The following is a 16,176-nucleotide window of genomic DNA, read 5'->3' on the forward strand; positions in this document are numbered from 1 at the left end:
GTGCCTCACATGTGCCAGGGAAGTGCTCTACTGCTTAGCCACAACCTCAGCCTCCTTCTTAAACTTCAAAATATGCAGGTGGGATAAAGAATTCTCTAGGTGTTAAGAAAAACAAAAAGTCCTGAGCAACTGCCCCCTTTTGACTTTTTGAAACATTCTTGAAAACCTAGTGCAAAATTGTTTTCAAAGACTGCAATTATTTTTTTTCCACTCACATTCACCTTTTGCCCACATTTCACTTAACAGAATAGTACTAGGAAAATAAATTTTTTCAGAAGAGAAAGGTTAGTATGAGCTACTGTTCTATCCTATAAATATAATACATTTTGATATATTTTAAATTGTGGATTTTGCAGTATTTATAAAATGCTAAGCCCAGTGTTGGAACTGCTTGAGCTTCTCAATTTTGTTTGCCTATTAGAATGCTTCTGTCTGAGTCTTACCCCAGAATAGTTTAACTATGATTCTGATGATGGACTCAAGAATTTGAATTTCTGAAATCATCTGTGATTCCAAAGCAATCAACATGGAGACTCACTGTACTCAGGCAAGTTTATAAAGCAACTCTAATGTCTATTTAAATCTTATCCTAGTCTGTCCTTAGCTCTTCTCTTTCCATAGCTTCACCAATTTCTAAAGACAAATATAGCAAATTGGTCAAATATGTATATGGCAAGAAGACAGAAAGAAGACTAAAAGACTGACCCTGTAAAGATCCCAAAATAGCTCAACAAGTTGTGATAAACTTACTCTAACAGGAGAAATTTTCATAAAGACAAAGAACAAAACTCAAACTTGGGCATGGTAAACTGACCCCACGAATGTGGGATGCAAGGAAATGCAGATGTGAGTAGATAGCAGTAGGCATGAAAAATTATAGAGGAACTTAATTGACTTTAAGTAGTTTTGCTACCTGAATCCTAGGGCAGAGACCTAAGTCTGGGGATCCCAACAGACCAGATTCAGTCACCTGTGGACACAAGATAAATGGTTGTGAAGAAGGGAAGAGGTTTATTCAATATGGTTATACTGAGAAGAAATGGGGACTAATCTCCCAAATCCATGTCTTCTTGGTACTCAAAGTACCAAGAGTATATAAGTGAAGAACTAGTGCAGGAAGCAAGGAGGATGCACAATCAAGTAGTATTTGCAAAGCTGTGGTCTAGCTGATCAGTTTCAAGGCTGGTTATATGGAGTCTTATTGGAGCTGGGAAAATCCTTGTTCCCCGGGGGAGAGAGCAATTTGGTCCCTCATGAGATGATTGCTCCTGCTTGAGGGGCAGCTTCTGTTCATATGATGGAGTGATGTGTTTTCAAGGCTCATTGTTCCTGGAATTTCTGGGGAGGAGCAATGACTGACAGAAAGAACAGACAATGAGGAGCAAAATGGAGTCAGGACAAGACTGGGTCCTCCTTCAAAGCCCTAATTTTTCAGTTTGAGTCAGGACTCGGATTTGGCTGCCAGAAAGTAAATTTGATCCAAGACTATATCAACAAATATGTTCCATCTGCACACGGAAGAGCCTTTTCTGCATGTTTATTGGAACACTTTAAGTACTGAGCCATGGTCTGAGCAGTATGCTTTATGAGAAAGTGGAGCTGTCATATAGTGGAAAAGGAAATTTAGCTGGGAGGAAGGCTAGCACTGTGAGAACATGATAGGTATGTTGAAAATATCTGAGGAACTTATATGTGGTAGATTAGATTTATCATGTAAAAACTCCAGAAGTTGAAAGTAATAGACACAAGGTAACACTTCCATAATGTTGACCTTCAAAACAGGGAATGGACAAGCACACAAAGCAGAGGGTTCCCTGTTGCTGGAAGTATTTAAGCCTTCAAATAAAGGATGGGTAAGGAGAGTTCTAAGTGTCCTAAAGGTCTGAATCACATCTAGGATTTTACGAACCTATAAGATCAGCATATTTAGAGTGGTTTGGGAGCAAAAGTGAGACTTTTCACGTTCTGTATGCTGTCAAAACTCCTTAGTTACATCCTCTACTGCTTGGGGACTGCTGGTGCCACAGGCATCACAGCCCCTGAGTACTTTTCTAATGGGGAATGCAGCACTTTTCTGAAGATGTCATGTCCTTCTAGCATAGGTTTATCAGGAGCTCCTCTTCACCATCCAGTTTCTCTTGTTAACCAAATTTGTTGTGGAAGTAGACTGTGTCTTTTAGTTCTTCATAAAAATTCTAGCCTTTATCTCCATCTGCCAGAAGTTTGGGGTTCCAAAATGGCCATTAGCATCTATCCCAACAGGCTACACTGCATTCTGTGAACTCCCTTTGTTGTTCTGGCTTCACCAAGTTACCCAGAAAAAGGCAAAGGGGGGCAGTGCATTTTCCAAGGTCTGGTTGGGTCTCTGCCATAGTGATGACTTTCTCTTGAAACTTTTAGAACTCTCTTGGAAATGTGCTGCGGTCCTGAGGCCCAGGCGTGCCTGGAATAGGATGAGAGCCCAGGGGCTGACAAGGACAAAGGGTCGGCGGCTGTTTTCTACCCAAGGTACCTGCTTTCTCCTTGCTTCAACTTGCCCAGAGTAGTAACTTAACCTCTAAGGCTGGTCCTGCGGATCACCCGCCCCAAGGATGAACTTGCACCTCCAGCCGCCCACTCCAGGGAGGGAAGGGGAGGGGAAGAAAAGCTGGGGAGCGGGAAGGAGGTGGGGCCGCCGGGGCGGAGGCGAGGGAAGTGGGGAGCCGCTGGGAGAGAGCTTCCGAGGGAAAGTGAGAGGGGAGGGCAGCCCGGGCTCGGCACGCTCCCTCCCTCGGCCGCTTTCTCTCACATAAGCGCAGGCAGAGGGCGCATCAGTCATGCCCTGCCCCTGCGCCCGCCGCCGCCGCCGCCGCCGCTCAGCCCCGCGCGCACTGGAGGCTCGTGCGCCGCGGTGCTCCCGGGCCTCGCCGCTGCCGCCGCCGGGCGCCCCGCCGCCCTGCTCGCGCCACCCGCACCGCCACCGCCACCGCCACCCCTCGCGCCGCTCCGGGTGCCCGGCTCGCTTCACTTCGGGGAAGGGGAGGGAGGAGGGGGACGGAGGCTCTGGTGGCTCTGGAGGAGTAGAACATCGCGGGGTGTTTGGGCTTTCCCCTCCTCTTCCCAAAAGGCAAAAACAAAAACGCGAACGGAGGAGCTGTCCTCCCTCGCCCTCGCTTCACCTCGCCGGCTCCGAATGAGGGGAGCTCGGATGTCCGGTTTCCTGTGAGGCTTTTACCTGACACCGTCGCCTTTCCCCGGCACTGGCTGGGAGAGCGACTTGCAAAGTTGGGAACCCAGAGCCCCGGACTCGCTCCCGCCGCCTCCGGCTCGCCCAGCGGGGGGTCACGGAGAGGAAATCGGGGGGGAAAGGGGACGAGGAGAGGACTTCTGCATCGCTGGGGCGCCCGCGCCCCCACCCCTGGCCCCGCTAGCGGACCGGTCCTTCCACCATGCACTTGCTGGGCTTCTTCTCTCTGGCGTGTTCCCTGCTCGCCGCTGCGCTGCTCCCGGGTCCGCGCGAGGCACCCGCCGCCGCCGCCTTCGAGTCCGGCCTCGGCTTCTCCGACGCGGAGCCGGACGGGGGCGAGGTCAAGGTAAGAGCGCCGAGGGTGCCTGTCTGGGGCCGGACCGGGGCCCAAGTCCAGCTGCCGGCTCAGTTTGCTAAGAACCTGCGCACAAGAGCTAAGTGTGTACCCCTTTAGCTTCGTGGAGTCTAAAGTTACTGAGCCCAGTGCACGCTTCCTTGGAGAAAAGTTTTTCTTTTTTAAATAGGAAGTTGTTACTGGAAAGGAAAGCAATTTACAGAAGCGGAGGCCCAGGAGAGGTGTCTAGTAATAGAGATCGGAGTCTGTTTCAAAGTGGTCTCCGCTGGCACAACAAGGGCATCTGGAACCCTGCCAGTTGGAGTGGCTCAGGAGAGCATTTAATTCGAGAAATGCTCTTTCTTTCCCTGGCTGATCTGTGGGACTCCAAACAGCTTCTGGGGTAAGGATGACCAGTCGAGCGAGTCTGATTTTCCTGGAGTGTTCATAGTATGTGGAGCACCCAGCCGGCGCCTTGCGCTATTTTGGAAAAAGTGTAAGGGAATTTAGGAACTGGGCTTGAGGGCTTGAGACTTAAAAGTTCACTTGAAGTTGGTCAAACTTGGAATGTAACCGGAGGTTAGGCTCATTTAGATCAGAATCAAACAAAGCTTTTTTTTTTTTTTTTTAATTCCAACTTTATAAATTCTTCTTTCCGAAAATCTGGTCATGAAATATTAAAATTAAGTTGTCTTTTTCTTGTTTGAGTTATTTTATTTATTTTGCTTTTAAGTTAGAGAAGTTTATATTTTGCCTAAAAGTGTTGCTAAGATGCTTTTTAAGGCATTCTAATTTTCAAAAAACGGCATTATGGTGTTTGTGTCTGTTCTTACTGGGCTTTTCTAAAGAGTATGTTTTTAACCTAAAAAGTTCATAACAGTGGAGTATGTTTTATAGAGTTCTTGAACTCCTGAAATTTTATACTCAACATACTATGAGATATCTTACTTCAAACACTTGCAGTGCCTCTGGCTGAAACTACACTGCAGTGGTTTATTTCAACTGATGGCAAATGAGAAGTGCCAGTGATATATGTTGCTCTCAACTTTCAAGTGACTTTATTCATGAACATATACTGAATGTGTAGAAGTTAAGTTGTCTTCCCAGTTATATTTTGAGATGCACTTTAAGACTAAGAAGACTAAGGTTTAAAATTAACTCCTTTTGCATTTTAAATTTTGGGAAAAATTAAAATATATCAGAATTTGTAGTTTGATAATTAAAGTCAACAAAAAATGAAATTTTCAGTTTCATTCACAATGTATTATCTGCACTTATTTATATACATTAAGTTGCAAAACAGTGTACATTATGTGCATTACAATTCAACACAAATGCATCACTATAGCTAGAGTAATGAAAATGTCCTTCTGTTTTTAAATACCACAAAAATGTAGCATTGGACCCAGTAATGCCATCTGTAATTTGAGTCCTTGAATTTGCCACATCTGTTCACTTTCTGTGTCTGAAAACTCAAACTAATTTAAGTATAACTTAGTAAGACAACACCTCTCCATTGCCTATGGTAACTTCGATTTACAATAAGAAAGTGTGATACTTTAAGTAAAATGAGAAGCACTTCCGGATAAGACAATAACCTAGATGAGATTTGCTAACTCTGGGTCAGTGATGAATGAATGTTCTGTATAAGTGGGTGAGGATGGAGGGAGGAGGGATGTTATGTTTTGGTATGGGATTGGAGGGTAAAATAGTTAATTTATTTTAATTTTCAATTGGTGGTGAAGTAATAAAATTTCCCTTCTCTGAAACTTTCTGCATTTTTGTTGGTAAATGTGGCTTTTCATTTTTAATCATCTTTTCTGTTCTGTACGGGGAATATGGATTGATATTCTGTATGTGATGTGAATTCTTTCCTCATACGATAAAACATTATTTTAAATCTCTTGAGTTTTACACAGCAGTATATATTGCTGCACTAAACTTTTCCCCAGTGGTGAAAATAGCCTTGACAGGATATATGTCATTAATGACTTCAGTAAAACTGTTCTATCCTTGCTGTGAAACTTGGATGCAACTGATCCAAAGACTCCCTGTCTCTCCCTAGTGGTCTGTCTATGTAAGCACCTCATTTAGATGAAGGCGTGCAAGAACCAGGGAGGGACCAACTGTTAATTTTCTATGAACAGTAAAATCCAGCATGATATTTCAGAATGTAAATAAAAGATGCCTTATATACCTAATCCCAATAGATGGAAATTTTTGGTAATTATCACTTAACATAGTAATTTAAAAAATATATAACTAATATGAAGCTACTCACAAACTATGAACCAAAGCTAGCTATCCAATCCTTTGTGTGGTCTGAAAAGCCATGCAAAATATTGGTAGTGAAATTAGAAAAGGAATCAAGATCTTTTTTCTTGACTTATATTTGCATTTAGTAGGTTCCCATTTCTAATTATTGGTGTTGTATGATTTCATGAAAAGTTCTAAAATGTTTCTCTGAAGGATGTTTGTACAAACTATCAATGTCAGAATAGTATGTTGGTTAAAAGTGAAATTAACTGAATATAAAGTGTGAAAAGAAGAAGTATCTAAATTGTTATCCAACTAACAAAACTGCAAAACCTAGAAAGCACATTAAATCTCTAAATCTAGTGATTTACAACAAGAGTTTAGATAGAGTTCACTCTGGGTGGTAGGAGTTGAGTTTGATTTTAAGGAAGAAGTTGGTTTATGACCAAGAAGGAAAAGAAAAAAAGGGAAGAATTACTTCATATGAAGTATATTTATGAAACTTTTACTCCATAAATATAGTGGATTATAGTGGGATCTAGATATCTAGATCAGGAGCAGCATTTCTCAAAATAGTGTCTGTGTGCCAACTACATCAGAATTCCCTAAGGGTTTTTTTTTTCTTCTTTCTCTCCTTAACCTTATACCAACTGTAACTCTTGGCTTGGAACTAGGAAAACACATTTAAAATAGTATCCTCAGTCATTCTCATTCACAATGAAAGTATTATCTGCACTTACCTATAATGTGTCTCAATGACTAATTTCGGCGTTTATATCATCTTCCTTATATAATTGTTGAGTCTGAAGAATAATCTGTCAGCCATGGGGCATAGTAAAAGACATATGCCATTTTTCCTCTCTTTGAGGAGTTAATAACTCAGGTTAAAAAAATAAAGATCTATGAACAAAAATACTATGAGATACATTGCCCTTTTGTGAGGGAATTGGCACTAAAGCATTGTCTGTGTTCTCAAGTATGGATGAGAGACTCATCATGGTGGTCTGGATTATCTGGGAACCTTGACCTGAGAACAGAGCTTGAGTTGTAACTTGGATGTGAATTTCCAGCAGACAGTTCATCAAAACCAGAAGTCTATTTGATCTCTTGAATGGGATGAGAAAATGAGAATACAAGAAGGACACTTTGACTGGAGGATTGTATAGGGTAACAGTGAAGACTCCTCAGTAAGAATAAGTTAAGAGATAATTAGGATCATTACTGTTTATAGCCTGAGCCAGTTTAAGCAGTCTAAACTTCATGCTATGGATCAGAGAGGGTTATTCATGACCCAGGCAACTGAATAACATAGTAAGAAGACTATTGAAATTATTCCTGGGGTTGATTAGAGGTCATTAGGACTTTTACTGGGGAGATGATCCATTTAAGAAGCAACAGAAATAATCTAGATAGGAAGTGATGAAGAGTCTGAGTGTTGGCAGAGGGAACAGATTAAGAAGCTTCTAACAACAAAGAATCCATAGATCTGGTGACTGATCAATGTGAGAGTTAAGGGAAGGGGGGAATTCACCCTGGTCTCAATGTTTGAATCATAGGAACATATTGGTTCTACTTGTAGGATTAGGGTATTTCAGAGAAGAGACTAGTATTCATGGATGGATATTTGATGATGACAGCATTCTTCCGTTAAAAAAAATGTATTTAGTAGACAATAGGACATCTTTGCAGAAACAAAGTAAACTTTATGAATTTACATTCTATTGAAGGGAAATAACTGACTAGGGTCAACAGGATGTGAACTGCATGATATACTTAAAATATATGGGCATTTAACAGGTGTTAAGGACAATTCCTATGGGAAAATTAAGATTATGCCTATCCTGTTACCCTTCATTAAAGATGAGGAGGTAAATTTTATTTTTTATTTTTGGTACTGATGATCGAACTCAAGGGCACTCGATCACTGAGCCACATCCCTAGCCCTATTTTGTATTTTATTTGGAGACAATATCTCACTGAGTTACTTAGTGCCTCGAAATTGCAGAGGCCAGCTTTGAACTTGTGATTCTCCTGTCTCTGCCTCCAGAGCCACTGGGATTACAGGTGTGAGTCAGGGTGCCAGACTAAGAGGTAAATTTTATCTAAGTAGAATTCCACAAAAGTGTAATTTTTAGTCATTTACTAGGAGGCTTCTCTGAGCTCTGTCTTGCAGTGCTCATACTTCTCGGTAGGAATCTCTCTCCCCCCACAATCAGTCTTTAGAAAGGAGGTTCAAGATTAAGGAAACATGAAACTCTTGATTAAGGAAACCTTTAAACTCTTTTTGCTTCACCGGACAACAATTTATGTTACAGGCTCAGAATTTGACTTTCTATGAGCCCCTCTCAGAGTAGGGCAAATGATTATATCATGGAAGAATTGGATTCATGTCCCTTTATCCAGAGTTTCTGATTCTTTAATAGCTGGCCTATAACGGCTGTGTTTATAATTTTCCTCAGAGTGCACGATTAACTGTTTTTGTCAATCTCCTCTCTTAGATTTCTGACATCAGTCTGAGTGATGCTGGTCATATACGAATATGGACATAAAAAGCTCCGTTCTTTCATGTTAGTTTCCACTTTGTTGTATTTCTTCTCCTGAACTGGTAACCATTTTTTTTTTTCATGAGTTAATATCAAAACTGCTTCAGGAAGCAGTTAGTTATCGACCTCAGTCGAATATCCTTAAGAGCACTGGGTGGCTATTCTTGTCCTTCTAAATTGATTTCAGAAGAGTGCAGAGTAGAGGATTTGAGGTTCTTAAGAAGGAGCTTTTGGCTTCCTTGTTTTCACCATGAGCCAGCCTGGAAGCTTATCTCAGCTCTTAACTTGGGGACACAGTTGCTGGTGTGAGAAGAGGAATGGAGGGCCTCTTGTACTCCCAGCACTACTCTTGCCTTCAGCACCTCCAGGCTTCTTCCATGAAGGTTCAGATTATCCTCCAGGTGCCATCCATTCCTCTGTATATTAAGAGTCAGAATTTAAATAATGAGCTGTGACATCCTAAGTACTTGCCTGTTCCATGCACCTTGCTAGGGCCTTATAACTTAATTATATTTTGTTTTTTATTACACCTCCATGAGATATACCTTATGTGTTATTAAGAATGATGGATCTAAGACTCAGATGACTTAACAAAGATCAAGAATAGTTTTTTTTTTTTTCTTTGAAAAATACTTTTGCAACATTTAGAGAACACCTTGGAGAAATGTGGCGATGGGTTTGGGTCTTTTGGGTTGGTGAAAGACATATGATCTGTTCTCCTTTCAGCATCATTGCGCCTCTCCCCCCTGCACGTGGCAGTAATGTGCAAGAAGGCAGAGAGAATGTATCACTCTACATTTATGGCTGCCCTGTGAAAACTGCTTAGGTCCAGATTCCCTATAATGGAACAAACTACAATGAACGTGAACTTTCTTCCAGACATGCTACCCCTTTGACTAAAGATAGATCATGAATGACCTAATTTATGGAAGTATTGAAAGAATAACTACTTAGCTAAGAGCCTAATGTGAATTCCTGACAGTTATTAAGCAGTTTTTCTAAGTTGTGCTAATGTAACCTCAGTGAAAGACTGTAATTTTACCTATGCCAAATGACCTTTCACAAATAAGTAGATTTGGAAAGAACAAACTTTAGTTGGAAGAACCATTATACCTCTGCAAACTTCTGAACATATACTGTTTCATCTTTTGCCAGTTACAATATTTCCTGGCAGACATGCATACTGTAGACACTACATTGGCCTACCATTTGTTAAGTATACATATTGGTAAGTACACATTTGTAAATTCACACTCAGATATCATGGATTTTTTTCAAGTAAGAAAAAAAAAAAAACCCTGAGAATTTTGCACAAAAAAGAATGCTAAGGAGTTTGATATATAATGTAATTCTAAATTTTAGTATCACTATTTCAAGTATGTCTGTGTAATTGTTTCTTCTGAAATTTACTTGTGTAAATTGTTTGGGTGCTTCCTATCCCTAATCTATTTATTTTTTTCAGAGTTTATAATTTAAGAGAGCAGAGATTGTGTTGATTTGCTTTATTGGGCATCCATAATAGAATAAATCAAGTAGGTATCTTAAAATATCTTTCGCTAATGGATTCCTACTATTTCTTTATACTGATCTTATCCTTGGGGCTTTCAAGTGTTCTTTTTTTTTTTTTTTTTTTGTAATTGTGAAATCCAAAAGCTCATTCCCATAAATTTGATACTTTAACACTATCCTGAATTGACAAACTACTATTTACTGTCTTTATTTATCCTATAAGTTTAAATATTTCTAAACTTTTTTGAAGAAATAGCAGCATATTTATTCATGAGAAGCTGCTATAGATCCTGCTGGTTGGAGGATGTAGAATATTAAATGCATATACACTGTGTTTCTTAAAAAATCCTGGCATCTGATATTGATGTCCTCCAAGGGTTTAGGGTTAGGGAGTGGATTGTAGGCCTGTTGTTTTTAGAAGCCTTCCTTAGGGACTGGCTGGAAGGGGCAGGGAAAGGAAATTGAAGACCTCATGAAGGAAGTGCTATAGATGCTCCTAACACTTAAACTTTACCCATTAGTACCTTGTTTATGTGCTTACAAATCCATATTCTCATATGTAAGTCTCCTTTAATTCAGGGGCACTATAATTAATTCTCGTCAATGGCAGCTTCAATTCAAAGCAGGAGATTATAATGTGATGAGTAATGTAAAAAAAATGTGGAGTGATTGATTCATGTCAATAGCAAGTTTATAATCATTTTTGAGAAACACCAAATTTACTCATTAAAAATACCAGAAATGGGAACTGGGGATAGAGCTCTGTTGGTAGAGTGGTTGCCTAGAATGCACAAGGCCCGGAGTTCAATTCCCAGCACAGAAATGAATTGAACTATAAATACAGGCAATATAAACTATTTTTGTGAGAGAGTTTCATGAGTTATCACCAATTGTAGGGTAGGCTTCTGGTTGTTGCTTGGGCAGGCCTGGTAGAATTGAGATGATATGAGATTAAATGAAAAAAAAAAAAAAGAGTAGATGCTGATTACAGAAATTGGGAGGGGGAATATTTTGGATATTGAAGAGTGACCACAAAGTATGAAAGTAGCAATGGTCAGGGGTGTTTGGGAACTGGGAAGGGTCTCTTTCACTGAAGAGTCAAGAGCTTGAAGGGAAAAAGAGGGCATTATGGAATGTGAGACGCGCAAGCAATAAGAGCCACCACAGATTCCTGAATGCGACTCTGAAAGTGGGATATAAGAAGGCTAATTTGCTCAAAAGTGTCTAAAGAAATCAACTAGAAGCCATTTTAACTCTGGCTTTCGTGAGTTTAGCAGTGACGATCTTTCTCATTCCATGACCACCCATGTGTGGTATTTGAACTCCTCTGTATGCCTCTGATTTCTGATGATTACAGTGGTGATTACTTTTGACTTATGTAAACACCCATTACTGTGTGATCTGGATACATTTATAAAACATATTAATAACAGACAACTTTGCTATCATGATTTGCATTCCAAACAGAGTAAGCAGTGTAAACAGTGGTCATGCTTAGATACACACACACACACACACACACACACACACACACACACACTTCACCTCTTAAGAATTGTTTAAACTGGCAACCATGGGTTACGAATTGTGTCTTTCATGGCTAAGTATTTTTTGACAATTCATTGAAACAAAACCTTAAAGAAAATTCTGAAGTGTATGAGACTTAGAGTTTATAATTTATAATTTAGTTTATAATTTTTCGAGACTATCTTAACCACATGTAGGTGCAGGTCAGCTGGCAATTTTATCAAAAAAAGAGATAATCTAAAAGTGTCTTAGAAATTCCTTCTTTGAAAATTTTGCTTAAATGTTGTTTAGTCAGCTTTTGTGTTGATATGATCAAAATATCCAACAAAAACACCTTGGAGGAGGAAAAGTTTATTGGGGGCTTATAGTTTCAGAGGTCACATCCACCGATGGCTGACTATTGCTCTGGGCTTGAGGTAAGACAGAATATCATGGTGCAAGGGCCCAGTGGAGGAAAGCACTCAGCTCATGACCCAGTGAGGAAGAGGGGAGACAGAGACAGAGGGGAGAAAGGGCCACAGGGAAGATGTACCCTTCAAGAGCATGCCTCTAGTGACCTACCTCCCCTGGGCATGCCCCACTTGCCTTTAGTTACCAGCCAGTTCATTCTAAGCAGGATGGAGTGATTAGGTTACAGCTCTCATAACTCAATCTTTTCATCTCCAAACATTCCTTCATTAACAGGAACTTTTGGGGGACACCTCATGTCCAAACCAAACAAAATATTCCTGTTAACAGTAAGATTAGAAAGACAGGGTAGAGAATAAACAAAATAAATAGTATAAATACTTTGTAGCTCTTGTTATAACTGATTTTTAACATAGAAAAAAAATTACTTAAACTCAAGACATCTAGTCGAAAAAAATACATAATTGGTAAAGGAAATATACAGATGAGCAACCTTGTACAAGTAGTGGTATTGAAGCATTTAAAAAGCATATTTCTCAGCCAGGTGCAGTGGTACACGCCTGTAATCCCAGCAGCTCAGGAGGCTGAGCCAGAAGGATCCTGAGTCCAAAGCCAGCCTCAGCAACCATGAGATACTAAACAACTCAGTGAGACCCTGTCTCTAAATAAAATACAAAATAGGGCTGGGGTTGTGGCATAGTGATTGAGTGCCCCTGAGTTCAATCTCTGATACTGACTGCCACCCCCCCCCCCAAAAAAAAAAAAGCATACTTTTCTATAAGGTCAGCTTTCAACACTTGCCTTGTTTGGGTAGGTAGATAGGAAATGAATATTTTGGGATTGATAAGAAAGGTGTGTTTTGTGACTTGTATAGTTGTAGAGGTTTTTATGTGTTTATTTTGTAATGACTTTTACCTTCAGGCTTGGTTCCGAAATTACCACTTCCTTTCCTGCAGTAGTAAAGCATGTGTTTAGTCATGAGTGGTTAAGGCTGTAGTCAAAACTAGCCTTTTCCTGAGTGCAGATTCTATGTACTTTGCTTTGCACTTCCTATGACAATGCTGTGAAGAACTGTCAGTATTTTTTGCTTGTTTCAATTATCTAACTGTTGCTTGCTTCAGTGACATAAATGTTGAGATAGAGATGCAGTGTAGTGGTTGAGAGCACAGACTCTGAAATACTTTCTGTATTCACAATCTAGGTATGTATGTTTACACCTGCGCTTACTACCTATGTGACTGCACACAAATTATTTAGCTTCTTTGTGCTTCTTTGGTGCTTACTTCCTAAGGTTATATTTATGGTGGTGCATATGTATCTTTCTATAAAATTTTTGTTACGTAGATAGGATTCACGATTAGAAAAAAAATCAGCATGTAGTAGTTGAATTTCTAATACTTTGCAAAAGTAACTTGTTGCATATTTTTAATATAAGCTTATTGATAATTTCTAAAATAAGAGGATGTAGTATTGATGTTTGATTTTAAGGCAGCTGGAAGAAATATTGCACGTTTAATCATTCAGTGTATGGAGGCTACATACATATTACAGTTGTTTATTATATGATTTTACCTGTGCTGAGTACCTGGATTTTTCTTTTCTGTGACAACTCTGGCTGTAGAACACCAAACAAAGCAATATTGTATCATGGGCATCACTTAATCACCTAAAGTGTTCATACTTAAGTCATTTGCTTATTACACAGAGCATTTTTATAATGCCAGATAATTTCATGTGAACTCATCCTGAATACATTCAAAGCTTAAGCACTTTTCAGGTTTAAAATGTCTATTAATGAGACATGCTAATGTTGCTTCTGTAAACATTTCAAGTCTTGTCCACAGAAACATGTGCATTCTAAGTCTTCAATGAAAGCATTGCAGAATACTTAAAACATTACAAATATTCTTGCACTGAAGAAAATAAAAAGAACATTTAATGGTAGAAAGTTATATGTAAGAGTTCAACTTTTGTGAATTTGTCTGGAAAAATGTGATTGTATTGCCCTTTTGGTACTCTTATTCTACATGGCACCTAGCAAAATACATGTGGAGGTGAATCATGGAGTAGATGCTTTCTTGGAGGGCAAATCTGGTTTACTTGGGTTCTCTAATTTACTGTGGTTGGTTTTGTTTGATGGTTCCGTTTTGTCATTTTGCCAGTCAGTGCTGTGAACTTCTTGGTCTCTGTGTCTTCAGCACTTTATGGTGCTGGGCACTGGAGGGATATGAGTGTACAGGAAAAGGGAATTAAAAATAAGTGATGTACAACATTCCCAGCTCTTGAATAACTTATTTTTTTATTGAATAACATCTTGAAAGTGTTCACTTCCTTAAATTCCAGTACAGATGTTAGTTGGAGTATTTTAGGAACTTTTGACCATATTTCTAAACAGAGAATTTTTTTTTCTCGCTAAATCTGCAACAAAGGACTGACACTCAGGCAATATGTGCATGAATAAACATTTAGATAATCCTGCAGTATCCATATACATGGGCATGCAGATCCTGGTATCATCTTTTTTTTTTAAAGTAAAATTCATAGTTTTATTTCAAGATTAGAACTATATATAATTACAAAAATGAAACTCTATATTGAAGTGGTACTACATTTCCCTAGTTATAGAGTATTCAGATTTAATTTTTTATGTGAAGTAATTTTTTTCACAGTAATATTCCATTTTCACACAAGTAATTTGTTTCACAGTAATATTCGTTTTTTAATAAATATGCTGTGCTTTGGTGGGGGAGGGGGGTGGTTGGAAACAAGATTAAAGTAACATTTTCATTTAATACTATCTTGTACATAGAAGGAATATTCATGAAATCGATATGTTTGGTTCCAACTTGCTAAGATACTGGAAAAGGATGAACAATTTATGGGGGAAAGAAAACAAACCAACAAACATGTATGAGTGTACTACTCAGATCAACATGCTTTTCCCTCCTGGGAACTGACTAGGGGCCTGGGGAGCTTACTATTATCTGCTTTCTCAGAGGTTTAGCGCCTTTTCTGAAATGGGTAACAATTACATTACTCAAAAAAGATGTGTTGGGGGCTGGGGATGTGGCTCAAGCAGAAGCGCGCTCCCCTGGCCTGCGTGCGGCCCAGGTTCCATCCTCAGCACCACATACCAACAAAGATGTTGTGTCCACCGAAAACTAAAAAATAAATATTAAAATTCTCTCTCTCTCTCTCACTCTTTCTTAAAAAAAAAAAAAAAAAAAAGATGTGTTGGTAATGGCCTTGTAAACTTTCATCAAGAAAATCCTTCCTTCCCTTTCTCTTTTGTTTATGCTTAGTTCAGCTCTATTCCCCCCACCCTGAGTTCCTCACCTCACATACAAAGAGTGAATGAATCTGGCCAATTGATTAGATTGAAATCTTAAAGATGATGGGCTTGATTTTCTTTTAACTGGAGTGACCACTCAGCTGCCATGGATCCTATAATTGAATTCCTATAATCTGTAAGAGGCATTGCTATTTCCGCTCACTCTAAGTTACTTGGAAGTAGCCAGTTAATATCAAATACCAGATGTGGGGCTGTTTAAAACCACTGTGGTTTACTTCACTACAGTATCATTGCCTACATGGAATATTTTTAATTCTTTCTCTTTGTTTGTGTCTGTTGTGGGTATTTAGTTACTTTATCCTTTTTAAAGTCCTCTTCCAAGTTTATGTTCTGAAAAAAATGGAACACTTATTTAGATTCATGTTTGCTTAGAGGTCATGACATTTATGATTTCCCCCCAAAATAAACTAATCCATTTGTCTCAGAGCCAAATTTTACATTTGAGATGATAGTGATTCACTGTTTGTTCTCCTTGAGTCTTTTCTCTTTCTTTTAATTTTGGTGTTCATCCATGTTAAATTAGAATTTTATCAAGGCCAAAAATTATTTGTGAGTCATGACCATAACACTTCACATTGAGTAATTTGAAACTGCTTTAGATATACAGATTAAGCAAATAATGATGTCATAGATTTTAATACAAGATTTTGTTTTCTTCCATAATGTTGGTAGCTGTGAGGACTACTCTGCTGAAAACCAAATCAATTTTACTTTAGAAAACGCACCTTTGTGTCACATCCAAAGGAGCACAGTGCGGTTATTATAGTACTATAATGTAACACATGGTGACATATAACAGTGAATTAAAGATAAAATATTTAACTACTGGGGAGGTTGAGGCAAGAAGCTCACAAGTGTAGGCCCACCTAAGCAAGTTAGCTGGACTCTGCTTCAATATAAGATTTAAATGTGGTGATGCATATTGGTGGTAGCATGCTTGCCTCTCAAGTGTGAGGTCCTACATTCAATCCTCAGTACTGCCAAAAGTTAAAAAAAAAAAAAAAACTTGAAAAAATTAAAA

The 16,176-nt window shown here is 39.1% G+C and overlaps 1 protein-coding gene across 1 annotated transcript in view; it reads left to right on the plus strand.

Annotated features, from left to right (window-relative positions):
* The first annotated feature begins 2,963 nt into the window (after positions 1 to 2,963).
* The window catches only part of Vegfc (vascular endothelial growth factor C), a 116,676-nt gene continuing 103,463 nt past the window's right edge, over positions 2,964 to 16,176 (plus strand). The window contains exon 1 of the mRNA XM_026415223.2: positions 2,964 to 3,572. Coding sequence (XP_026271008.1) covers positions 3,429 to 3,572 — 144 coding nt within the window. The 5' untranslated portion in view covers positions 2,964 to 3,428. The remainder of the gene's footprint in view (positions 3,573 to 16,176) is intronic.

Source organism: Urocitellus parryii, chromosome 14, assembly GCF_045843805.1.
Source record: "Urocitellus parryii isolate mUroPar1 chromosome 14, mUroPar1.hap1, whole genome shotgun sequence".
NCBI lineage: Eukaryota > Metazoa > Chordata > Mammalia > Rodentia > Sciuridae > Urocitellus > Urocitellus parryii.